The sequence below is a fragment of the Neovison vison genome, chromosome 6, assembly GCF_020171115.1.
Source record: "Neovison vison isolate M4711 chromosome 6, ASM_NN_V1, whole genome shotgun sequence".
Taxonomy (NCBI): domain Eukaryota; kingdom Metazoa; phylum Chordata; class Mammalia; order Carnivora; family Mustelidae; genus Neogale; species Neogale vison.
In genome coordinates, this window is record NC_058096.1 from 222309363 (window position 1) to 222335070 (window position 25708).

General features: G+C 60.7%; 1 protein-coding gene across 1 annotated transcript; it reads left to right on the top strand.

The window, feature by feature from the left end:
• The first annotated feature begins 4248 nt into the window (after positions 1-4248).
• On the top strand, positions 4249-12596 carry TLE5 (TLE family member 5, transcriptional modulator). The gene is made up of 7 exons (XM_044254592.1): positions 4249-4355; positions 5429-5526; positions 8062-8125; positions 9401-9445; positions 9953-10015; positions 11282-11356; positions 11441-12596. Exons 1-7 carry the CDS (start codon positions 4329-4331, stop codon positions 11660-11662), a joined length of 594 nt encoding a protein of 197 aa, XP_044110527.1. The 5' UTR covers positions 4249-4328; the 3' UTR covers positions 11663-12596.
• The last annotated feature ends 13112 nt before the right edge of the window (positions 12597-25708 follow it).

Sequence of the window (25708 nt, forward strand, 5' to 3'; positions counted from 1 at the left end):
GAGGCCTCACGGAAGGAACTGGCCAAAACACATTCGGAGATGCCTATTGGAACAAAGGAAGTCACCCATGCAAAGGCCCTGGGGCAGGACGAGGCCTGGCGTGTTGGAGGCACAGTGGAGGCCCGGCTAGAGCAGAGTGAGTGAGGGAGGACGAAGAGGAGAGGAAAATAGGGAGAGGATGAACCAGCTGAAGCAGGGTCCTGGGGGCTTTTATCCCAGGGAGGTCGGAGTCCTGGAGAGCTACAGGCCAAGGACAGACCGGACTTGAGTCAAGTTTTTAAGGCCTGTTAGCTCTGCAGGGGGAGGAATTTTCTTCCTCCCTAGTCAGCGCCCTAAACCTCCACTTAGAACCCTACTTGGTACCCGGAAGGTGCAGCAGATCCTTAGGGAGGGAGGGAAGGAGGAAGAGCTCCACCACGTGGGCGTGGGGAGGGAGGGGGAAGCACGGGGTGGGGTGGGCGACTCACACCGTCCCCAGCCAGGGCTGCGGCAGGCCAGAGGCTCAAACCCAGAGCCCAGACAGCTGAGGCCCCTGCCCCACCAGGCCCACCAGAGGGAGGTCCCCAGCCGAGCCGCCGGTGGCCACCTGTTTCCTCCCCAGCCTGTGATTAATGACGCTGCAGTCCATCCATCACGCACCAGCCAGTGCCTGGCTCTGCCCCGGAGCCTGTGGGGCCCAGCGCTCATTTGTAAGCAGGCTGCAAGCCTGGTCTCAGACGGTTGGATCCATGAGACAGATCCCCGCCCCGCCTTGCTCCCAGATAGGGCTCTGGAAGCAGGATGCAGGCCCGGAGTCGGGGGTGGCGGGAGCCGAGGGGCATGCTGCCGGACACAGTAAGGTCCTCGGAAGCCCCAAACCCCCCATATTAATTATGTAGTCAAGACCGTTCGGTCCTGGGCCGTGGCACTCTCCCTGCCTTGCCCTCACCCACCGCGCCTCCCCGCAGTGGCCCAGCGGGGCCTAGCCCCTCTCCTGAACCCTAGTGCGGGGCGTCCTACCCCTCGCCCCGCCTCCTGCCTTGCCTTCCTCCGTTTTGGCAACCAGCAGCGCCTTTTGCCTGGCAGACCCTCGGTGCTGCTCTAAGCCAGGGCTTCTCAGATGGGGGGGAGTTGGCCCCCAGGGACACTCAGCGACGTCTGCACTGTCAAGACTGGGCTCCGTGCCAGGAGCAGGGTGGGGGTGGGGGTGCTGGGGATGCGGCTCAACACCCCAAGTGCCCAGGATGGGCCCTCACAGAGAAAGAGCGGGGCCAGAATGCCAAATGTGCAGAGGCTGACTGAGACACTCTGCTCTAAAACCTTCCATGGCTCCCTAGTGCCTTCCACGCAAAAAGCCAACGTCTCAGTCCAGAATGCAGGGTCCTGCTTCCTCCAGCCGCCTGGCCCTCATACCGACATACCCCACTATGCCCCGGCTTCATGCCCTACCTGGAGGAGCTGCATCACCCAGGGCTAAAGACCCAAGGACCCGACTTTTTTTTTTTTTTTAAGATTTTATTTATTTATTTGACATAAAGAGAGTACAAGCAGGAGGAGCAGCGGAGGCAGAGGGAGAAGCAGACCCCCCCTAGCTGAGCAGGGAGCCCGATGTGGGGACTCAATCCCAGGACCCTGGGATCGTGACCTGAGCCGAAGGCAGCCGCCCAACTGACTGAGCTCCCCAGTCACCCGAACCTGACTTTTACATCCTGGCCCTGTCACCTTCCAGCTCTGTGATTTTGGCCAGGTCTTTACCTTGTGGCACTTTCCTTTCCCTGTCTTTCAAACGGTCCAAATACCTACGGTTAAAATCCTTAAAGCAGAGCCCGGGACGTAGTCAAGTCATGTGAGGTTGATTGGTTGAATCCTACTCATGGTCCGGGACACAATTCTGGGCCTTGTCTGCCTGCAGAAAGGCCCAGCCCTGACCCCACATTAGGCGGGCAGGGGGCGGGGGCAGTCTCTTGTGTCGGGCTCCGCCACTGCCAGCCTCGCCTGGGGTCTGCGAAAATGGGAGTGTTTGGTCCCCAAATAGCTAAATACTACATCAGGCTCAGACACAGGCTGAAAAAGGGTGTCCCAGGAGAAAGGGCATGTGGCATGGGGACTCATGCTGTCCCACAGGACCTGAACTCTGTTTAATACTCTTGTCAACATCTCAAAATTCCTTGGGGCGCCTGGGTAGCTCAGTGGGTTGAGCTGCTGCCTTTGGCTCAGATCATGATCTCAGGGTCTTGGGATCGAGTCCCACATCAGGCTCTCTGCTCAGCAGGGAGCCTGCTTCTCTCTCTCTCTATCTGGCTGCCTGCCTCTCTGTCTACTGTGATCTCTCTCTGTCAAATGAATAAATAAAATCTTTTAAAACAAACAAACAAACAAAATCTCAAAATTCCTAAATTCCTAATAACTTTCCAACAGGAGACCCTGAATTTTCATTTTGCCTTGCCCCAAAATTTGATAGCCCATCGGCTTCAGGGACTCTGGTACAATTTGCGGGGCCTACATGTTCCGAACCCAATAGGAATACTGAAGAACTTTCCAAAAAGGTTTTCCTTTCTTTTCTTATGGCATCGGGATGAGGGGGACCCACATTTTCCTTCTTATCTTTGCCCCCATCAAGTGCCATCTTCACTTAACACACTGATATTCTGCTCATAGTGATTTTTTATTTTTTGTAGGAATTTTTATTTTAAAAAAATCCAAGTAGCATTTATCTGGAAGGGTTTTGTTTGGGGGGGGGCGGGGGATAGGAGGAACCTTAAATTTTGCATATCTCATTCCTGTGCGGGCCTTTCATCTGCCCAGGAAGGGTGTCTGGGGTCCTAACTCTCTGTTTTGCAGTTCGGAAAACCCAAGGCCCAAAGAAGTCATACACACGCGGCGGAACTGATAATGATGGCGATGGTGGTGGTAATTAAGAGATTGCCTTTAGCCTTTGCCGGGTTAACTGCACATTCCTTCACCAGCTTCTTTGGGGCCTGCGCTCCACATGGCAGCAAGACAGATCCTATCAAAATCCCAGCTGGGCCGGCCCTGTCCAGGGCTTCCGCTTCTCTGCCTCTCTGGGAGTAAAAGCCCAAGTCTCCCCCCACTCCCCAAAGCCCTACGTCATTGCTCATGCCCCTGGCACCAGCCACAGAATTCACTGGGCCCAATGGAGGACAAAACCGCCAGACCCCTTGTTCAAAAACTAAGGAATTTCCAGCCCACAAGGGCAGGTCATGAACCCAAGCACAGGCCCTTCTGAGTGCAGGCCCCCTGGGCCAAGGCATGAAGCTGCTGGCCCTGGTTCCCCGAGCTACCTCAGGGCCCTTGCACTTGCTATCTCTGCTTCCTTGACTAAGCCTCCCCTGCCCCCACCCCTGCAGGGGCTCTCTCTCACCTTCAGGTCCAGGAGGCCTCTTGGCCTCTTGACCTCTGTGCTGCCTCATTTGCCCCAGAGCCGTTACCACCCGCTGACCTGCCAGGGATTTCGGCCTGTGCATTTGTGTGTCTCCTGTCATCTCGGCCCCGGTGGTGGCGCTGGGACTTTATACCCCCCACCCCCATGCCACCCCCAGGTCTTGGGGCAGGGCCTGGCACACAGTAGGCGCTCAATCCATGCGTGTCGAAGGGCCGGCGCCCACGAGGTCGGCGGGGTTACCGCGGCCTTTCTGCAGGAGAGGAAACCGAGGCTCGGAGAGAAAACAGCCGGCGAGCCAAGGTTACAGAGCATGTCCCTGGCACGCGTCCAGGTCGCGCCATGACTGAGTCGTCGGTTTCGATGGGGGCGGCCGGGCCCTTTTTCTGCCGGATGGGGAAACCGAGGCCCGGCGGCGGCCCGGGCCCACCCCGCCGAGAGGGGCCGCGGCCCCGGGGCGGGGCGCGCCGTGCCCAAGGTCACCGCGCCGGCCGGCGGGGGAGGCGGGCTGGGTGGGGATCCGCAGGCCTCCCCGGGCGCGCGCCCCCCTCGGCGGCGCGCACGGGGCCCGGGAAGCAGCAGCGGCGGCGGCGGCGGCGGCGGCGGCAGCAGGTGGAGCCGGAGCCTCCGCGCAGCCGAGGCCGCGGCCACTGCCGGCGTCGCCGCCATTAGACAATAGGAGCGGCGGCCGGGCGTGCGGGGAGGCGGGCGGCGGGGAGGGGCGGGGAGGGGCGCCGGGCGCGCAGGAAGCGGGGCCCGGGGCGCGCCGGGGCCGGGCGCGCGGGGAGGGGGCGCAGGAAGCGGGCGAGGCCGGGCGCGGGAGGCGGCGGCGGCGGCCCCGGGAGCTGCCGATCGGCGCCGGGACAAAGGCGCGGCCGCCCGGCGCCCCGGGCCTCCCGAGCCGGGGCGCACAGCCGGGGCGCAGCCCGCGCCCCCCGCCGCGACTGACATGATGTTTCCACAAAGCAGGCATTCGGTAAGCGGGGCCCGCCGGCCCGGCGCCCCCACCCCCCACCCCCAGGTCCGGGCCCGGCATCCCCCTTAGGTCCGCGCCTGGCACCCCCAGTTCTCGTGCGGGCCATTCCTCCCCGTCCCCCGCCCGGGTCCGGGCCCCGCGCACCTCCCCCAGGTCGGCGCCTGGCACCCCGGTTCCCAGCCGGGCCACCCCCCCCCCACTCCCGCCGGCTCCCTACTCGGCGCCTCCCCCAACTCCTGGGCCGGGTCCCCTCCAGCTCCCGGCCCAGCGCTACTCCCCCGCCCCCACCACCCGGGCTCTCCCCCACCGACGCCCCGTAGGTCCCGGTCCCTCTCCCAGCTCGCGACCCGGATTCGCCCCCTAGTTCCCAGGCCCCGTCCCCTCCAGCTCCGGGCCCGGATTCCCCTTCCCCCCAGCCCCTGGGGCATGCTTACCCCCCCCACCCCAGCCAGGCCGGGCCTCGGGCGGCCTTGGCCTCGGGCCTGGGGCACCCGGGGAGCCCCACCGGGCACCTTGAGCACCGCAGCTGGTTTTGGGGCCTGGGAGTGGGGGGAGATCCGAGGCGCACCCCTCCCGGAAGAGCGCGGTCGGGAAGAAGGGTGCTGGGAATCTGGGGTGGAGGCCCCCCCGGGTAATTTGGGGGCGCTGGGAGAGGATCCTTCCCCAAGGCGACTTTGCAGGGAGGCCTTGCGCCCCCACCAACTTGGGGAGGGGGTCTCTAGGACGCCTTCTCCCCCCTCGCAGAGGCACTTGGGCTTCTCCCCCCCCCCCGCGCTCTGGAGGGGCGGTAGAGGGCGCACGCTGCCCCCCACCAAGGGCGGACCTTAAAACGCACCCCCACAGCCTGGGGGTGGCGGGGAACGAGGCGGCTCTGGGCGCACCCACCCCCTCGCCTTCCCCCGGGAGAGGCGGGGGCAGGAAGCGAGGGCGGGGGCCGCGCCAGGGGCTGTAAACACGGGCCCGGGAAGTGGGGCGAGAGGGGGGGCCGCGCTGCAGCTGCGCCGACTGGCCGCAGCCTTGGGGGTCGCCCCGCCCCGCCTGGCCCTGACCGGGGCCGCTCCCCCGCCCCGCAGGGCTCGTCTCACCTACCCCAGCAACTCAAATTCACCACCTCGGACTCCTGCGACCGCATCAAAGACGAGTTTCAGCTGCTGCAGGCTCAGTACCACAGGTGAGCAGGGGCCCAGAGACCCCGCAGGGGGGATGGTGGGCGGCCCACCCCCCAGGCCTGGAGGGGAGGTTGTGGCCACAGCTACATACTCATATCTGAAAAAAACGTAGGTAGAGAGTGTCCTATTATGTGGTAGGCCTTGCCGTGAGCACGTTCTAATGTTAAACTCGCATAGACCTCAAGACAGCCCATTTTACAGGTAAGAACACTGAGGCGCAAAAAGTTACAATTATTTGCCCAGAGACTCAGCTGTCTGTGTGGCTTCAGAGTTCCTCTCCCCAGCCCACCACCCCCCCAGCCCCCCTTGGTTAAAAGACCTCCCAAGAAGTTGGGGAATGGATGGACCTTTCACGTCCCACCCCCAAAAGAAAACCCTCTGTAGCCTGTTCAAACCTTTCTGCTTAGTTTTGGAGAAGGAATTCCTGGCGTCCTAACAGATTCTCAAAGGCGGCTCTTCCTCCATAATTTAAGGTTCTCACATTGTAAAGGGCTTGCCACGTGCCAGAGCTGAGGGGAAGGACCTGGTATTATTTTCATCTCACCATTTAAGACATTTAAGCCCAGAGAGGTTAGAGATTTTCTGGGGGCTGCACAGCAGAGAAGGGGCCGACTCAGGTTTGCAGCCAATCTCTGGGTTGAAGAATGCAGATTCTCAAGGCTCTGTTACAGAGTCGGGGGGCTGTGCCTGGGAATCAGAAGGGAGTCCTTGGTCACGGTCACAATTCCCCACCGGGCCTTGGGCCCTCTTGGGACCTCAGTTTGCCAACACCAGAGTGTTCCAAGAAGGATCCTGGGTTTTCTCCTGAGAAGAGAAATAACAAGATACAGATTTATAGATAAATTTTCAAAAACCCCACCTTTTGGGGGGTACTGGCTGTGCTCCCCACGCCCTAAATACTGGACCAACATCCTCTTGTCCTGTTAGTGTGCCTGTTCTTCAGACAGGGAAACTGAGGCACAGGCAGTTGAAAGGCCCCATGAACTTTATTCTGGTCCCCTGGTTGGTTGGGGACTTGGCTTGGCGAACTTAGCTCTTCTGAGCCCCTCTAGGGGATGCTTCCCTCCCAGCCTGGCCCAGGCCCATCTCAGTGAGCACTGGCGCTGGTGCAGTCCCGTAGCTCCGGGTCAGAGTGCTGTCCTGTGCTGGGTGACTTTGGGGAAGCCAGACACCCTCTCTGAACTTTGGGGTCTCCATCCACTGGGCCTGGGTTTCTCTGGTACAGTGAGGGGTCCTGCCGCGTTGGGGGCACACCCAAGATTTGCCAGACCCTCAAGAAGCGCCAGAAATTCAGAGTTTGGGCTGAAATTGCCTGATTGGGGTTTTGCTTGGTTTTGTTTTGTTTTTGGTTGTTTTTTTTGTTTTGTTTTGTTTTTTGCTAATAGTGTCAACAAATAGCGTTTTTTAAAGAAAATGAGAGAAAACAAACTCACGGTGTGGGGGGGTCCACAGCAACAGAAACTATGGCTCACCTCTGACTCTGGGCATACAAGTCAGCTTGGTGTAGTGAAGCGTCAGGCCCCTAGGAGGACTTTAGGACCAAGCATTTATTGGGTGCTTACTGTATACCAGGCATCGTTCCAGAAGATTTTTTCGTCCTTTTTTTTTTTTTTTTTAAAGATTTTATTATTTGACAGAGAGGGAACACAAGCAGGGGGAGTGAGAGAGAGAGAAGGCTTCCTGCTGAGCAGGGAGCCCCACTCGGGGCTTGATCCCAGTACCCTGGAATCATGACCTGAGCCAGAGGCAGAGGCTTAACAACTGATCTGCCCAGGCGTCCCCAGATTTTCTTGTCTTAATCCATTTCCTTCTCACCACCCCACCCTGGGAGGTTGGTACTTCGGGATGCAGAGACCAGGGCACAGAGAGGTAGAGGGGTTTGCTTAGAGCCACATAGCATCAAGGGGTCTGGGCTGACCTTTGAATCCAGTGCACCTGGCTTGAGTCCGTGCTGTCAGCTTTCTAGGTCTTTCTCTGCCCTTCTCCTTGGGGACGGGGTGGGTAGGCTTTGAGAAATGGCCTAAGCTCATCCCTGCCTGAGAGAGGCCTGCGGCTCTCAACAGTGGGAATTTTTACCCCCTAGTGCAATCAAGGCTCACGAGACGGACCAGACCCCCTTGGAGAGTCCTTGGTGAATCCGACCCAGAGCCCAGCCTTCCACCCTCCACCCTCTCCCTACTTCTGTGGTTTCCGTTCTTTCCTCCCTGGCTGGATAGTTTTCCCCAGGGATTGGGACTGTGGCCTCCGAAGCCAGCTTTCTGGCTGTGTGACCTTGAGCTAATTACTCAGCCTCTCTGGGCATCCATTGCATCATCGGGAAATGAGGGTGACACCAATATTACTGATCTCATCGAGTCTCCGGACAGGGAAGAGTTTTCTTTGAGTCCCTGGCTGAACCGGAGTCTGCCTGTTCTAGGAAGCCTGAGCCGCGCCCCCCAGCCCCCTCGCATCGCCAAAGTTCTGTGCCTCCCCCCCACCCCACCCCCCCCCGCTCCGCACAACGGGCCCCTGGTCCCTCTCCCCTTGTTCTTTTTCAGCCTCAAGCTGGAATGTGACAAGCTGGCCAGCGAGAAGTCAGAGATGCAGCGTCATTATGTGATGGTAAGCTGGGCTCCCGTGGGGAGGGGAGGGGAGACCCCTGACCCTCCTGCAGCCCTGGCAGCTGCCTGAACCCTGGCCACCTCCTGTGGGATGGACAAGGCTGCGGGGTCTGTTCTCCATTCAGCTGGGCCCCTGGGGCCTGGCCGAGGCCGTCTTGCTGGCCTGGCCGCCGGCCCAGGCAGTGGCCCAGGTGCCAAACCACCGGGTTGCAGCCCGGGCCTGCCAGGTCCCCCGGCTGTCCTTGGCAGCAGAGGAGGCAGCCGCTGTGTAAGCCAAAGCCAGGAACTGACTGGGGGAGCAGCCGGATCCTTCCCTGCCCCCACAGTTCGGGCATCCCAGCCCTTAACCCCTCCTTGCCCGAGCTTCAGAAGGAGGACTCCTGGGGGTTGGGGGGGCATCGGGCAGAAAGCGGACGTCCTTTGAGGTTGGAGGGAGGGAAGGGGTGACACCCGCATTCTTTGCTTGACATCTGAGACCCTGCCTGTGAGCCATACCAGAATCCCCTGCTGGGATTTCTACCCACCAGGTGGCAGGTCTACAGCAAAAAGCCCCTGCCTCAGTCCAGCCCAGAGCCCAGCTCTCCCAGGCTGCGGGGGAGGCAGAGCCAGACGCCGACCCTCCTAGCTCTGGAGGGCTGGGGCTAGGACAGAGAGAGCAACCCAGGATGGGTGTGTTCGGCGGAGGGAACTGCCCAGGAGGCTGCATGGAGGATGGGGCACTGAGGCTAGGGTCTTGAAGAATGAGTAGGAGCTTGCTGGGCAGAGGAGAAGAAACCATAGAAAGTCCTGGGAATGAACTTGGCTTCCCCAGCCCCACCTCCAGGGATGATGGGGAGCCATGAGGGGCTTTCGAGGAGGAGAGGAGGCACGGTCAGATCTAGGGCGTGGGGGGGTGGGGGCGCTACTGACCCCAGAGCCAGACCCCGCAGGCTTCGTTTATCCTGGTTATTTATATCCAGGAAGGCAAACTTCCCCGGAGTCTGGGGCCACCCGCAGACAAGACACATAAAGATAAAAGATTAGGAGTCCTGGAATGTATGTGTGTTGGAGAGGGGGCTGGATAGTTATTCCAGAAACCAGGGAACCAGGCCTGGCTGGGGCCCCGAAGCCCCCCACATGCAGCCCCGCCAGGTGCCCGGGCTCCTGCTCCAGGTGTGGGGGACTCCCGCTTGCCCTCCTGCTCCCGCCCTCCGGGCATGTGTGTCTCTGTCCCTCTGTCACACAGCCCAGTCTTCGCCCACCCCCATTTCTCTTTCTCTGTCTCTCTACCACGCAGTACTATGAGATGTCCTACGGCTTGAACATTGAGATGCACAAGCAGGTACGCTCCCCCCACCCCCTGCAACTCCAGACAGGTGGGCCCGGCCCCTTGGCCGTGCCCCAAGTCCAGTCAGGCCTCTACACCTGATCCTGTGACCTTCCCAGCCCCTCCCCCTGTTCCTTCTCAGGCCTCCCTGGGAGGTTTCTCCCTCCCTGAGGTGGGGGGCCAAGACCTTTCCTACCCACTACTCCCCTTGCTGGCAGTGGTGGGGGGGACATGCCAGCTCCCGGATTGCTTCTCTCCCTTCGGCCTTCCTTTGCCTGCCGCCCCCCCGCCCCGCCGGCAAGCTGCCCTCTTAGCTGTGGGGCTGAGAGCTGGCCTCGGACCCCACCTTGGCTGCTGACCCAGTGCCCGTGGGCTCCGGGTGTTGGTCTGACCCTGGGCTGAGTTGGCCTCCTCGGAGGAAGCACCTCACAGGCCTCTCGGGGCAGGTCTGCACCTGCCCCCGCTGCGGCCCTGGGCTGAGGCCCGTGTGTGTATGTGTGTGTGTGTGTGTGTGTGTTACAGGCTGAAATCGTCAAGAGGCTGAATGGGATTTGTGCCCAGGTCCTACCCTACCTTTCCCAAGAGGTGAGTGGCGCCCTGGGGCTGCCAGGAGGAGGAGGTAGCTGGACCGTGAACTTGCCCCAGGGCCTGTCTCCCCCCTTCACCGCCCCCCAGCAGCTTCTGGATGCCCGCGGCACACAGCTCCACTCTGTGGACCTTCCAGACACAGAAGAATCCCCAGGCTGGAGAAACCCCAGGGTTCAGGGCGCTGGAGGGAGGGGCCTCACTCTGCTGTAGAGTTCCCGGCCTGAGTGAGTCATTCCATGGGTAAAAATGTCGGATATGCCCAAGACAGTACTGAGATTTTTTTTTCCCCCTTCTGGATTCTGCCTTTTACCCTCCCGAGGTTTGCCTGCCAGGCCCTGTGAGCTGCCTTAGGCCAGAAACCAGAGGCCAGGTGTGTCGGGAGGGCGCTCAGCTCGTGTCTGCAGACAGACAGACAGACACGTGCAGGTGCAACACAGACCGCGGGGACACACATGTGCCCTGGGGAACCACGTGCCGAGCTTTGCTTTTGTTTTTTTTGGGATTTTGAGTCTTGGTGTGAGGTCCACTCTGCATTCCCCGCTCTGCCATTCCTGCCCTCCGCCAGGTTTCCTGTCTGTTATTCATCGTTTCCTCTTTAATCCCTGACTTTATCTTGGGGTCCTTGCGGGTGACCTGCATGCCCAGAAGGACACTATGAAAACCCTAGAGGAGGAGGTTCTTGGGGCCCTGAAGACCTAGACTTGTGCTTTCCTTTCATGACAGGGGCTTCCTGGAAGGCAAGGCGAAAAGGGAGATTGGCAGAGTCCGGCATCTGAGGGCAGGAGAGATGGACTCATAGGGAGGGCTGGGGTGTGGGCAGCAGATTGCTCCAGGAGGGACTGTCCTGAACCTAGACTCTTACCCTGTACTGCCAGAATCCACTGTGCCTTCCCCAGTTGTAGTAGGAGAGGAGCTTAGATTAGCAAATCTCAGCACAATCTGTAAGCTCTTAGGATCAAGACTTCCCTGTACAGTTGGCCAGGTTGTGCACTGTACATTTACTTCTTTGTACTTGGCATTGAATAGGTCATGGTCCAGGGTTTCTCTCAGACTCGCACAATGGCGTTTTCTTAAGTATCTGGCACCAGTCCCTCTGAGTCTTCTGCGAATCTGGCTAGTGGCTGGAGGGAGGGGTTTTCTGGTGGGATGGAAAGCCACAGTGCGGGGCGGGGGGTGCCTTCCCCTGGGCTCTGTGCCTCAAACCCTCACAGAGATCAGGGCATATAGCTCCTGGCTCCTCTCTTTACCCCATCTCCCCTCTAGCACCAGCAGCAGGTCTTGGGAGCCATCGAGAGGGCTAAGCAGGTCACCGCTCCTGAGCTGAACTCCATCATCCGGGTATGTCTGCGTCTTGGGTCTTGGGTCTTGGGTCTTGGGTGGGAGGCCCAGGCAGCTCATGCTTCCCTTCCGTGTGCCCTGCAGCAGCAGCTCCAAGCCCATCAGCTGTCCCAGCTTCAGGCTCTGGCCTTGCCCCTGACCCCACTGCCCGTGGGGCTGCAGCCGCCCTCGCTGCCCGCGGTCAGCGCTGGCACCGGCCTCCTCTCGCTGTCCGCGCTGGGCTCCCAGGCCCACCTCTCCAAGGAAGACAAGAATGGGCACGACGGGGACACCCACCAGGAGGATGACGGCGAGAAGTCGGATTAGCGGGCGGTGGGGACAGGGAGGGTGGGGGGGACAGAGGGGAGACAGACACGGAGAGAGAGGGATGTTTAGTGCAAGACACAGTGTAGCTCGGGTTCGGCCGAACTTGGTAGTATTTATGGTAGCCGCCTGCTGGGGTCCTAGCCCTGCCCGCGCGCCACCCCTAGCTTCGCTCACACCCCCAGCTCCCGGCCTCCCCCACTCCTCTCCTTTCTCCTCTCCGCCCTCCCTCATCCTCCTCCCCTGCAGCCTGAGTGGGTGAATGCCCGCTCATTCCACACAGGAGGCCAGCTGAGGCCTGGAGGCACAAAGGGGAGGCCAGGTCAGAAGATAGCAAAGCCTCAAGAAGCCCAGCACCTCTGCACAGCCCTGTTCCGCAAAAGTGCACCTGACCGCAGGGCCGCCAGGCCCCTCAGGGCACACGCCCCCCAGCCTCCCACCCTGGCACTGCATGCAAACACCACTGCTAGCTGCCCCTTCCCGCCCCGCACCCCACGCCCCTCCCCACTCACCTCCTCCGCTAGTTCCAGAGCCCACGCCCACCTGTCCTCTCCCGGAGAGGGGGCGGAGACAGTGAGCCTAGCCAGGAGCAGGGGTGGGGGTGGCGGGCGGGCGGGCGTCCCAGAATTCCCTTTCTCCCCTCCCCGAATAAAGATGAGGGTACTCAAGTTGTCTTGGTTTTTATTTTATTTTTTTTCCCCTTTTTCCAGTATACTAGCTTGTCTTTTAAGAAAAGGGATATTAAAAAAAAAAGAAAAAAAGACAGAAAAATGTTTAAAAAAAAAAACAAGCAACACCCACACCTGTGTCTGTATATAGCCTCTTAGACTGTCAGCTTTTGTTGTGTTCAGTCGTTTGATCGCTGCGGAGAGAAGGGAGAATGCTGTATGGAGGGTGGGCTTAGCTGTGCCTTTCAAATAAAGATGTGAGAAGGTTGGTTTGCCTTGTTCCTGCCTCTGTGTTGCGGGCGGCCGCGCGGTGCCCCCTTCCCAGGGGAGGAGGGGGCTTCCCTGTGTCTGAGCTGCTCCTCACAGGACTGGATAGTGAGATCCTCCCCGCCCCCCGCGGGAGTCCGCCTTGCCAGCGTGTTTTATCTCCCCAACTTGATGGGCAGACCAGAAAGGGTCTCGTGGAGGCTCCAGGTCACACAGCCAGCCAGGGCCAGGTGCGCGCCGCGGAGCAGAGCTGATCTCTGCTCGCCAGGCCAGAGGGCTCCCAAGTGGCTTTCTCTTTCCTTAGAAGGTTTTAACACTGCAGAATCCATCCGAATCTGAGAACACAGACACCCCCACCACCCCCCCCAGCTGAACCTGACCCTCGGAGGACCTCTTGGTGGTCTCCCTGCCACAGCCCAGCTGGGCCACCTGGGGGAGCCAGAAGGAAAGGAGAGTCCCCCAGTGAGCCTGGCACTGGGCCAAGATGCCTCAGGCTGCCCACCAGGACGCGGGGCCAGGCTGAGAATGAGGCCCAACAATCTGGGATTCCTTACCCCAAGGACCTGGGCACCTGGGGACTTCTGCTAAAGTCAAGAAATTCTCACCTGCCCCCCCCCCCATCTAGTGGCTTCTCAAGGTGGACCCAGGGCACAGGGCTGTGGGGATGGAGTGCTTCCCTCTGGGGAAATGGTTCACAGGGGAAGAGGAGGGGGTGCCGACACGGCAACCCTAGCTCTAAAAAGGCCCGTGTGATGGGGTCCCTCCCTGCCTAGCCCTTATCCTTGGGCCAAAAACCAGAACTCACCCAGGACAGTCGGAGTCAAAACTCACCGCCAACTGTCACACCCTCTTGGAAGGCTGTTTGGCACCAGCGCTTCCCCTCCTGGGTCCACCCCCCAGAGCCACCGTCCGGTCCTCCACAAAGGCACGGGACAAGGGAGCTCAGAGCTGCTGTCTCTCCTGACTACCTCCCACCAGAAACCACCCACCACCCATCAACAGCAGAATGGCAGGCCTGGAAAACACTACGCAGCCACCAAACAGAGGGAGGTCCCGCTCTGCCTAACACCCGGGGCTCGCCATCCTGCCCACGGCTCGCTGACCCAGAGAAGCCAGGGACGAAAGCGCACCTGCTGAGGGATTCCATTTATATAAGGAACAAAATCAAGCCCAAGAGCCCAATAGTGTCAGGTGTCATGGGGTCACCCTTGGAGAGGGAGGGGGAGGGGCAGAGGGGGCTTCTCACCGGGCTGTTTCGGGGCCGGTGAGTGTGTTGTTCAGTCTTTAATCATCTGGTGGTTCACTTGCAATGTGCGCCCTCTTTGGTGTGTTATATTTCACAATTTAAAAATCCTACAAAGTGGATTTGGGGGGTGTCCACGGCAGTGGTCCTGCTTCTCACTCCTCCAATGACTCCAGACCGAAACATCTTGCTGTTCCTTGCTTGGAGGGCCTTGCATATGCTGTTCCCTCTATCTGGAACAGTGTTCTCTCTCTCTCTCTTTTTTCCCCCTCCCCAGGGTAGTAAGCTTCCAAGACTTCCAGATGTCACTTCCCTCAACTTCTCCCCAGACCCTACCCCAAAGCAGGGGTCCGTGATCCCTCCACCTGGGTCCCGTATGTCACGTGATGGCTGCAGGCACCGGGCCTCCAAACTCGATTTATTTTATTTTTTTTAAAGACTCTATTTATTTATTTGACAGATCACAAGCAGGCAGAGAGGCAGGCAGGGGGCAGGCGGGAAGCAGGCTCCCGGACAAGCAGAGAGCCCGATGTGGGCCCATGCGGGGCCCATGTGGGGCCCATGCGGGACAGATGCAGCGCTCCAACCCAGGACCCTGGGATCATGACCTGAACCCAAGGACGATGCCCAACGACTGAGCCACCCAGCTGCCTCTCCAGCCTCGATTTAAATTCTGGCTCTTGACCTCTCTGGATCTTGGATTCCCTATCTGTAAAATGGGTATGATCTCAGAACAAACCATTGTTATGAAGACCAAATTACTTAAGCCACGGAAATGCTCCTAGCACGTTCATTCATTCATTCATTCATTGGGACCACCTCTGAGCCCCAGGGACACAGAAGACAGAAATTCCTGCCCTCTGGCTGGAATAGACAGATAACTAGGAAAATCCAGAATGCCTCAGCACTCGTGTTGATAGACAGCAGGCAGAGAAGGGATGGGGAGTGTTGGCTGCATTTTTTTTTTTTTAATTTCCTCATAGAAGCAACTCAATAAATGTTAGCAAATTTATTGAGGGCAGACCTGAGTTTGTACCCGTCTCAGACCCTAACTAGTGATTTGAGGCAAGTGAAGTCACTTGTCTGATCTGTTTCTGGGAAATTGTTCCCGGGAATTAGCAGGAAGCGTGCGAGGGCTCACAAGCTGTCAGCTGATGTTATTACTGATGTTGCTGGGAGAGGAAGGGCGCCGTGGGTGGGTGGGTGGGTGGGGGTCACAAAACCGACACCCCTAAACCAAGGTGAAGGGGCGCCCTGCCCAGCCGCGAAGGGTGTGTGACCTGAGGGGTCTTCCTGTGGGCCTCGGAGCCCCTCCCCCCCAATCCCGCCTGCTGGGTCGGGTTGGCTCCCCCGAGGGTCCAGGAGCCCCCGGTGGGACATGGGGACCAGAAGGTCCTGGGGGCGCGCGATCGCGGCGGCGGAGCCAGGGCGGGCGGAGGCGCTGCCTCGGGAGCCCCCTCCCCGCCGCGGCCTCCCGCGCTTAACGACCGCGCCGCCGGCGACCTCGGCTAATTGATCCGCTAATGGGCCCCGCGCCGCGGCCGCGCCTAATGAGGCGGGAGGAGGGGGCGGAGGGGGCGGTGGGGAGAGCGCAGGGGAGGGGGTTCGGGGGAGCAGTGCGGAGAGGAGGAGGGGGCGGCGGGAGAGAATGCAGGGGGAGTGGGGCGAGGAGGGAGGGGTGGGGGGCTAGGCGGGGAGGAGGGGGAGCGGGAGGAGGAGGAGAGGGAGGGGTGGGGGGGGAGGAGAGAACGGAAGGCTGGTGGAGGTTGGGCGGAGGGGAGGGGAGAAGAGGAGGGGGAGAGAAGGGAGGGAAGGGACGGGAGGGGGTTCAAGGAAGAAGAGGAGGGGAAAGGAGATAAGAGGGGCCGGGAGGAGGGTGAGGGCGGGAGGAGGAGGGAAGGTGGTGCGCGGGAGAGACTGGGAGACGGGGGGGCGGGGACCAAGAGGGAGGGGCCGAGACGCTGGAGGAGGGGCCCAGGGAGGAGAGGGGGGAGGGGCGAAGCCCCCAGGTCTTGGGGCATAGGACCTGCGGAGAGGGGAGCCGTGGGGATGGGACGAACCCCCATTCTGACTACCTCAGCCCCACTCTGGCACCATCCCTTCAGGGGGTCCTCCCCTTCTCCTTCCTCTCCGCTTTGGAGAGTCTTTCTAGCAGGGGGATCTGGGCGCCTCAGGGGTGTGAGCCCCCCCATTTCCTGCCCATACAATGGTCCCAACATCCTCAGTGCCCCACAGTCCCCTGTGGTCTGAGCTGGACCCAGCCCCCGGCCCGTACACCTCTCGGCATGTCCATAGACCCCGAGGTCTGAGCACCCCAGCCCCAGAGAGCCAGCCCTCTTCCTCCTCCTCCTTCTCCTTCTGGTTTGAGCTGGAACTCCCCGCATGACGCACCGAATGGCCACAGTCCAGGCTGGCCAGGGACACCTGCTGCCTTCCTCCTTCCTGAGTTCTCTGGGGGTTGGCAGCTTGGACACAGTCTTGAGGGAGAAGCAGAAAGGAACCGGGCGGCCACCGATGGTGGAGTCTGGGACCTGGAGATGACGTCACTCTGCCCATTTTGCAGACAACAAAACTGCGGCAAATTGCCAAGGCCACAAAACAGGGCAGAGCCACGGCAGGTCCCCTGGCCGCCACTGAAGGCGCTCCTGGCCCTACTGAGGAGCAACCAGAAATAGGAAGGCCAGGCGGGTCCTAAGGGTAACGGAAATCATCAACAGCTATGCTTTGAACCTCTGTTCAGCACCGGCCTTGGCTAAGGGTTTGGAGTAGTCTCTGTTAATTCCCTTATTATTATTTTTTGGACATTTATGTATTTATTGTTATTTAAATTTACGCCCAATGTGGGGCTTGAACCCATCACCCCAGAGATCAAGAGTCACATGCTCTTCTGACGAGCCAGCCAGGTGCCCCATCCCTCAATTATTTCTTGAAAATAGCTGTGAAGGAAGGACCGTTTTACAGATGAAGAAACTGATGCTTGAGGCAGGTAATGCCTTGCCCAAGAGCACACAACCAGGAGCCTGGGTCCCCATGTAGGGAGGCCCGAACGACAGGGTCCAGGATCTTGGCCAGTCAAGAGAAAGAGGAAGCTTCTAGAGCCAGTGCTGGAAGGGAGGGCTTCAAGGCTAGGGGTGGCAGGCTGGTGAGGGTACAGCAGGCAGGGGCAGGGCTGAGGAGGGTGTGAGAGGTAGACAGGGGTGCTCCTTGAGGAACTGCCCCCCCCTTTGTGGAGGCCTTCATCCTAACCATTCTTGGCCTCTTTCCTGTGCCTGGGGGTGACCAAGCCTGACAGGACCTCAGGGCCTTTCCCTCTGCCTGGAACACACTGTTCCCAGCGCCGCACACTCGTTGCCATGACCAGCACCAGCACACCCTGCTGCCAGCTCTTCCTTCCCAGCATCAACCACCGCACACGACTTAAGTCAACACATAGTCCCTTGTTCTCCCCCACCCCCATGTGAGCTCCATGACAAAAGGGATTTGGTCTGATTTGGTCATTAGGGAAATCTCCAGGTTTAGCAACCCCCCATCCCCGCTCCACCACCCCCCCCCGCCCGCACACAGTAGGTGTTCAGTGAGGATTTAGGGAGCAAGAGACAAGATGGCAGAGGAAAAGGCCCCTGGGAGCCATGGCAGGTGTTGGAGGGGAAGAGGGGCACACCCAGGGACACGGAGGGGCCTGGAGGGGAGACCGAGGCAGTGGCTGAGGAGGACTCCTTGTGCATTTAGCTGCTTTCTGACAGCAGGAGCTGCAGGAGAGCCCACGCACCCAGCCCTGCCCGCCAGGGACCCCCTCCCGCTGCTCCCCCGGCCCCCGCCAGGGTCCCTCTCAGTATCTTCGCTCTTCTGTGTGTCTCCGCCCTTGGCTCTGGGTGTCCTAGAGTCTCAGTCTCCCCGTCTCTCTCTCCCACCCGCCCCGCCTCCCCCACCGTCCTCGAGGTCTTTCCAGATCTCTCTCTCCTCCCTATCTCTCCCTCCTACTCTCCCCGTGTGCCCCCCGCTCTGTGCCCCCTCCCCGCCATCCCCGCCTGGAAGCCGCCCCTGCCCTTGATTCCCCCCCAACCCCCCGCCTCTCAGCTCAGGCCTCTCCCACCCACCCCTGCCCCTGGGCCAAGGAGCTGGGCGCCAGCCAGACCTGGAAGCCCGCCCCTCCCCCGCCCTTGACCCTCCGCCCCCCTCCCACCCCTTCTCCCCCGCGCGTCCGCCCCTTCCTTCTCCGCCCCCTTCACCCTTCCCCTCCCTCCCACCCACCCTCCGCCTTCTCTTCTTCCTCCCCCTCCTCCCCTCGTCCCCCGCGCTGCCTCTTCCCCGCACCCCCCTCTCTCCTCCTCCCCTCCCCTCCCCGCCTCCCGATCCCGGCCCCGGGGAGGGGCGGGGCTCGCGCTCCCTTTGCCCTGCCGGGCCGGACTGGGCCTGTCTGGTTAGGAGAGGACGCGGCCCGCCCGGTTCCCGCTGGGTTTCCCGGCCTCGGGGGCGGGCCGCCAGGCACTAGGTCTGGCCAACCTGGGCGGCGCGGAAGGGGATGGCCTCGGGGCCCCCGAACTGCAGCCGCGGTGAGCGCACCCCAAGCACCCGTGCTGTGTGACCTTGGGCAGGCCCTTAAGCGTCTCTGGGCTCGGCTGCCTCTACTCTACTGGCTCTGAAGCCAGACCGACTGGCCACCAGCCTTTATTGGAGGCCTGCTGTGTACCAGGCCCTGCGGTGGCTGCCCAGGGACCCGGGACAGAGGTCCTCTTGACCCTCATGGAACCCACAGCGTCTAGGGAAGGCAGATAACAAACGGCAAATAAGAAAATTTCAAAGAAGAGCCAAATGCTACAAAGAAAAATCCAGCGGGGGCAGGAGACAAGAGAATGGCAGGGGCCTCTCTCCGCGGAGCTGAGACCCAGATGACAGGAGCCCGCCCGGGAAGACTGGTAGGGGGAGGGAGGGGGGGGCTTCCGGCAGGGAGGAGGGTGAGGGCAAGAGCCCAGAGGCAGCTGGCAGGTTCGCATCCCCTACTTTGCAGTCCTGTTGTGAGCGTCAGACACTAGGTCAAGGGAATTACCCCGGCGGCCCAGCGATCATGGCCTCAGGAGGCCGTGCAGTTAGCCCCTTTGCAAGATGAGAACACTGAGGCCCGTGAAAGGTCTCACAGCAAACCAGCGACTGGAAAAGCAAGATCCAAAATGCCCACACAGTCTGTTCCACACGCACACATCTGTGCAAGGCCTACTGAGGACTGGGCTGATCTGGGGTCCAGCCAGGAACCCCCCTCCCCCGCCACACCAAGAGTAGGGAAGGAGGCAGGGCTCACGGGCATACAGGCGCCAGGCGAGGCCAGGACTTGGGATGGATTTGAACCCAGGCCTTCAAGGCAAGTATGACCTCGGGTGGCCAAGGGTCCCTGCAAGCTATGTTAGCAGTGGAGCCCCTCCCTAAGCTTGCCTCTTCGTCCTCCCCACAAATACAGAGGGGGGCAGGCCCTGTGCGGGGCCTGGGCCGACCATGAAATAAGCAGTAAGTGTTCGGAGGGGGACGAGGCTTTACCGAAGGAAATCAAATGAGAGAGGCTGACCAAGTAGGAAAGTTGAGGGCTGCTATACGGCCAGCCAGACCAGGCCTCACTAGGACGTGACGTTCGAGCCAGGGCTGGAAGGAGGGGAAGAGTCGGCCACGGTCCAGGCAGAGGAAACAGTCCATACTAAGGTCCCCGGGGCAAGACCCTGCCTGGTGTGTTAGAGGAACAAGTGAGAGGCCGGAGCGACTGGAGGGGCATGAGGGAGGAGATGAGGACGGGCAGCGGACTGGGGCCCGATCATGCAGACCAAGTGGGGAGCTGCAGAGGAAGGATGGGGTCTGATCGTATATATTTATTTTGAAATAAAGAAATATAAATGTGTGTGTATTTACTTTTTTTTAAATGATTTTTATAGATTTTTCTTTATTTATTTGATAGACAGAGAGAGATCACAAGTAGGCAGAGAGGCAGGCAGAGAGAGAGGGGGAAGCAGGCTCCCTGCTGAGCAGAGAGCCCGATGCCCGGCTCGATCCCAGGATGCTGAGATCATGACCTGAGCCGAAGGCAGCGGCTTAACCCACTGAGCCACCCAGGTGCCCCTGTATTTACTTTTTTTAAAGTAAATCTGTATGCCCAACATGGGGCTTGAACTCAGGACCCTGAGATTAAGAAGAGTCACATACTCGACTCTACTGACTGAGCTATTTTAGTGAGTGGTCAGAGTTGAGGGAGGACGGGAGAGTGCAGCGCAGAGTCCCCCTGTGAGGTGTGAAGCTGGGGTGGGAGAGAGGGCCTTTGCGCCATAATGGCCTGACAGTGGGACAGTGGATACCCCCCGTGGAGCGTTTATTAGGAGTCTTTAAATACTTGCTCAGCCTTCACTTCTGGAAGATTCTGTCCTCAACCATCATTCTGCCCAGTAGGGGCCCAGGTGGATTCCTGTGACCCCTTCTTTTCTCTCCTGAGAGCCACCCTTGCCAAGTAGGAGAAAGGGCCTCTCAGGTCATGGACGTGTCCACCTCCCCCAACTTCACAGCCTGGCCTGGTCAGAGGTCCCCCCTGAAAGGCAAGGAGGAGTCAGGGCCCAGGACTCCTCCATCCCAGGGGAGGAATTAACGTTGAGTCTCCTTTGGGTTAGGGAGGTGTAAATGAACGGCTCAAAGGAGGCAACTCCTATGCGCTCTGCAGAACCCCAGCCTCAACACCTCCATTGGCCATCCAGGAAACCTTCCCAACCTCCCCAGCAGGGACCTCACTTCTGCTCTGTATCTGCCCCTGCCAGCAGTCCTGGCCCCTCCCTCCACCTCAGCCCTGACTACAGGGGGCGGAGAGGGTGCTGCCTGGTCTCCCCTGCTTTTCCAAACTTGGGGAACCCCTCCTTGAATCTCCAGCATGGCCTAGCCTGGCTGCGTGACTGCCGAGAGCATGGGTTTCCCGAACAAGGCTTGTCCCGCCATCTCTCTACACTGGTGAGTAAACTGAGGCCCAGAGAGAAGCCCGCAAGGGTCTTAAGGTCACGGTGGGGGGCGCTAGAAGCCCGGGGAGGGCTCCCCATGTTCCCAGGTGGAAGGAAACGTGTGTGACTCTTCTGACGGGGGCTCGCCGCCAACCTTGGCAGGAACAGAGGCTCAGAGGTCACCTGAGAGCCCTGGCCAGCAGGAGGGGACAGGCCTGGCTGGTGGCCCAGCAGCTCGGCTGGGGCCGGGGGGCCGGGGCGGGGGGAGCGGTAGGCAGAGGTTGGCGAAGTCGGAAGCCAAAGGCTTGGCCTCCCCGAGGGAGCCGCTTTCCCGGCCCGGGTCGGATCAATGGGCTGTAATTATACCGCGCCGGGCCCGGAGCCGGCGGGGAGGGAGCGGGAGCTGGCAGGCGAGAGGCGGCGGGCGGGGGAGCGCGGGCCGGGAGAGGTACCCACGTTACTTTGATTGACAGCCCCGGCGGACGCAGCGCGGGAGCTTCTGGGGCTCGTAGTCTTTCCGAGAACTCCGCTCTCGCCCCTCTCCCGTCTGCGCTCGGGGAAACTGAGGCACAGGAACCCGCGCCTCCCTCCCTTCCGCCTACACGTCGGCTCGTCCCTCCCCGCTCCGACCCGGGGACGGAAACTGACGCGTGCTGGGGGGCCTCCAGTCCCGGGTGCGAGTCTCCGCCCCTCCCGGGGGGTGGGATTGTCCAGCGTGATTGAAGGCTGCCTCGGTTTACCTATCTGTAAAATGGGGCGAAGGGCGCCCGGTCGGCCCCGCCTGCTGGCCGAGCTTTCGCAAAGTGGCGTAGCGGACAAGGGGCTCTTGCATTTAAAGAGAGACCCGCCCGGCTCAAGGGGTGGCTCGCTCCTCGGGGTTTTCGGATACTAATCGGACTGGACCCCCTCCCACCCCCCGCCAACGAGACAGAGTTCTGGCGTCCACGAGGCTCTCAGCGTCTCGGAGCTGGGGGTGGGGGGGCGGCACACTCTCCAGACCGCGCTGGCCGCCTTCTGATTGGCCTAGCCCATCCTAGCGCCTCCTGTCATTGGTTGCGGGTTTCTTGCTCCCCATTGGTCATCGGCCTCCGTGACGTCACAGACCCATGTGGGTGCGCCGCGGGAGGATTGGCTGGCGCACCCAGCCAACCACCGCGGAGAAAGGAATTTCCACAGTAGCCGAGGCGGCGAGGCTGATTTAAGGTGGTCTGAGCAATCCGGAGTCCCAGCGCTGCTTCTCAGATTTTTCCTTTAAAAAAAAAACCCAAAAACCAAAAAAAAAAACCCACATCATAAAAGCCCAGCCAGGAACCGGGGCTGAGCCTTTCTGTACAGTGGGAGGAGAGAGATCAGAAGCTAAGCCCCTTCCCCCACGTTGCAGCTTCCTCCTGGGTGGGGCAGGTGGGGAAACTGAGGCCGAGAGATGTGGGGCGCGAAGTCCTGGCGGGCAGCCAAGTTAGCTGGGCGAGGCCTTCTCGGGGGTCATGAGAAGGTTGTGATAGCCTGCCCGGGCTGTGACTCGCCCCTGCGGGTCGTTCATCGCCTCTGTCTGGCTGTGTGGGGCATTTCGGCGGGGACTCTCTTCTCAGGGCCTCCCTCCGCTGAGTCTCCCCAAATTCTCAAAGCTGCTCCCAAAGCCCGTGCTCAGTGCAAAGCGTGTCCTCCTTCCCGTCATCTCTTTCACACACACACACAGAAACGATCCTGTGTGTGTGTGTGTGTGTGTGTGTGTGTGGTCTTGTGGCTTCTCAGGCAATCCACAAATCTGTATTTACTGCCCCCCCCACGCCCCCCCCCGGGGGAGGGGGTATATGCCTGGTGGAAACACCTAAAGCCTGTTGGGTAAAGGTCGCCTCCTCCAGGAAGCCTTCTCTGGACTCACCAGGCAGAGTCCCTGTCCCCCTCCAGGTGCTCGCTCTGTCCTGGAGCCTACGGCCCAGTGCCCTGGGCCTGGGCCTGGGCCTGGGCCTGAGTCTGCAACCCTGCCCCCAGGCCCCCAGCCTCGGGGTGGGCCCTGTCTAGGAGCCCAGCATCTATCAGCAGGAGATGGGTTGGAGAGTAACTTCCTGCTGGAACAGCCTTGCTCCCTGCACGGAGAGGGAGAGACTCCTGGAGGAGATGCCTGCCGGAGAGGCTTCCGGGCTGGGCCTTGAAGAAATGGCTTTTCTCCAGGCAGAGAGGAGCAGGAGGGAACTCCAGGAAGAGGTAACTTGCAAGCAGAAGCCCAGAAGCGGGAGAGAACACGGAGCAGGTGGTGTGACTCGTGCAGCGGGAGCAGGGACAGTATGGGAGCAGGTGCAGGGAGGCCAGGCCAGGCCAGGCCAGGCCAGGCGGTGCAGGGCAACTGATGCTAGCCCCGGGTGTCTGAGGGTTTGTCCCAAGGGGCCATAGGGAACCATGGCAAGGTTTTAGGTGGGGGAGGGCCAGACTCACAAAAGATGGCAAAAGTCAAAGCTGTGTGGATGGGGGAGCTTGTTAGTTTGAACTCAGAGGGGAGAGCCAGGAGAGCTGGCACGGCCCAGAGCGGGGCACTGTGCGGATAGGGAGCAGGGGTGCAGGGCGGGTGAGGAGGCCAGAAGAGGCCAGGTTGGTGGAGGTATTGGGGTAGCAGGATGGACGGGGTGAGGAACAGGTCTGAGAGGAGGTGCTCCATGCAGCGACCTGGGGACATCCTGGGGAGGCATGGCACTTCGTGGAAAAGTTTTGGAATTAGGACTTCACAGACCCCCCTCCCCTCCCCCCCCCACCGGAACCTGGACTTCCTGGCATTTTAGAGCCTGGACACTCTCATTTCTTAGAAGTTCCCAGCAGGAGTGTGGCCAGTGATTTCCAGCTTTATCGGATCAGCTGCTTCTTCTCCCCTGGCACGCATGGCGCATGGCCTGTTCGTTTATTGAGCACATACTGTATGCAAGGCTCTGCAAGAGACAGGTTCTGCCTGCACACAGCCTAGCAAGGGAGACAAATATCAAATAGGACAACCCACAGAGAAACGGGATCATGCCAAAAGGAAAGGAAACAAACTCTGGTGGGACCTAGAAGGAGAGAAAACAGGATGCAGTGTTTTGAGAAGCAGTAGGTGCGATGAGGGAGCCCCCCCTTAAACGGTCGGCCAAGAGGGGGCTTTCTTAGGAGGTGACATTTAAGCTGAGACTTGAAGGACGTGAGGCAGAGGGAACAGTCAATGCAAAGATCCTGAAGCAGACTCCTATCCGGGCAGTTGGGAAAACGGTGAAGAGGCCAGAGTATTTGAAGCAGAAGGGAGGCGGGCAAAGGTGAAGGCTGTTGCAACAGGGGAGGGAAGGACAGGGAGGGGGTTTGCCCAGGGAAAAGGGAAGAATCTGGATTTTAGTTTGATGGCCATAGGGAGCCTCTGAATACTCCAGTACACACACACACACACACACACACACACTCTCTCACATCCTTGTCCTCAGGATGCCTCTTTTCTCTCCCTGCCCTCGCATCCTTCAGGTCTCTCCCAGGGGGCAGCTCCCAGACACCCCAGATAAGCAGCTCCTGTCCTGCCCCCAAACTCTTCTTTCCTACATGCACAGAGTTGCCTGATGAGCAGGTCCTGATCTTGTCTGGTCCCCAGAGCGCAGAGGAGGCAGGAATGGGTTCTTCGCGCACCTTAATATTCCTGGTACCTGGAAGGATGCCTAGCGTATAATAGATGTTCCATAAACATCCAGTGGCTGGGAGGCGATGTGGTTCAGCCCAGTAGGGTTTCCTACACTTTTGTGCCCTCACCCTACAGACCCAGATGCAGGCATTACTACTCAAGGCAGGGGTTCTCTCTGCTGTGTTCTCTGCTGCGCCACGGCTGTCTAGAGCTCTAGCTGGTCCCTAGGAGGTGCTCAATACATGCTTGTTGATTGACTTAACAATGGACCTGCGTTTTTTTATGAGCAAGATGGGAAGGAGAACGTCCCACCGGCAAGCTGAGCGTAAAAAACGCTCCCTGGACATCAGTGGTCTAAGGTGGGAGTGGAGCCCCGGCCTCGGAGACCGCAGTCTGATGGCAGGCGTTCAGTTGGCCGTTGTCAACGGGAATTCTGTTTTCTAGGCGCTCACAGTCCAAGAGGGGAGACAGCCCAGTCCGCTGGTGGTGGCAAGGGGAGCCCCAAGTCCAGTCTCTGGGAGTTTGCTCTGTGCGGGGCCAGGCCGAGGGCTGCTCAGGTACCATCGCATCTAAAAATGGCCCCATGTCTCTGCCATTGTACAGATGAGAATACTGAGACCCCAGGGGGCTAGGGCTCCGGAGCCGCCTCAGGTGTCCGCACCGGGCTCCTCCCGGTCCCCTGGGAGGCAGGTTTCCGGGCCTCCTCGGATCTTCAGGGCTTAGCCCGCTCCCTCAGAAAGGCCATTCTGACCCCAGCTGCCCCCACCCCATCACGCTGCTCCCCACAGCGGGCCCCAGGTATTTCTACGCTTCCTCGGTTCTCTTTGGGGCCCTTTTCGGGAGGGAGGGGGCGGCGACGGGGGAGGGGGAGGAGCCGAGCGCGAGCCTCAGTTTCCCCACCGGGCGCCGGCCGGGGTGGAGGGGCGGAACGGGTTTCCGGGGGCGCCAGCCGGAGGCGGCGGGGGCGCAGCGGGCGGGCCGGGTGGGCGGGCCGGGGGCGGCGGCGCCACCTTAAGGCGGCTCTGCCCGCGGCTCCCGGCCGAGCCCCGCCGGAGGGAGGCGGCTCCGCGCGGGGCCCGCCGCCCGCGCCTCCGCCGACACCCGGCCGCGGCTCGCGCGACCTTCCGCGCCGGCCCCGTGCGCCCCCCGCCCGGCCCGCGCCCCTCGCGTCCCCGCCCCCCGCGCGCGCTCGGGGGGGCGCGGGCGCTCCGGGGTCCCGGCCCCGCGCCGCCGCGCCCCCTCCTTTCTCCGGGCGGCCCCCCGGCTCTCCCCACGCAGCCCCGCCACCTC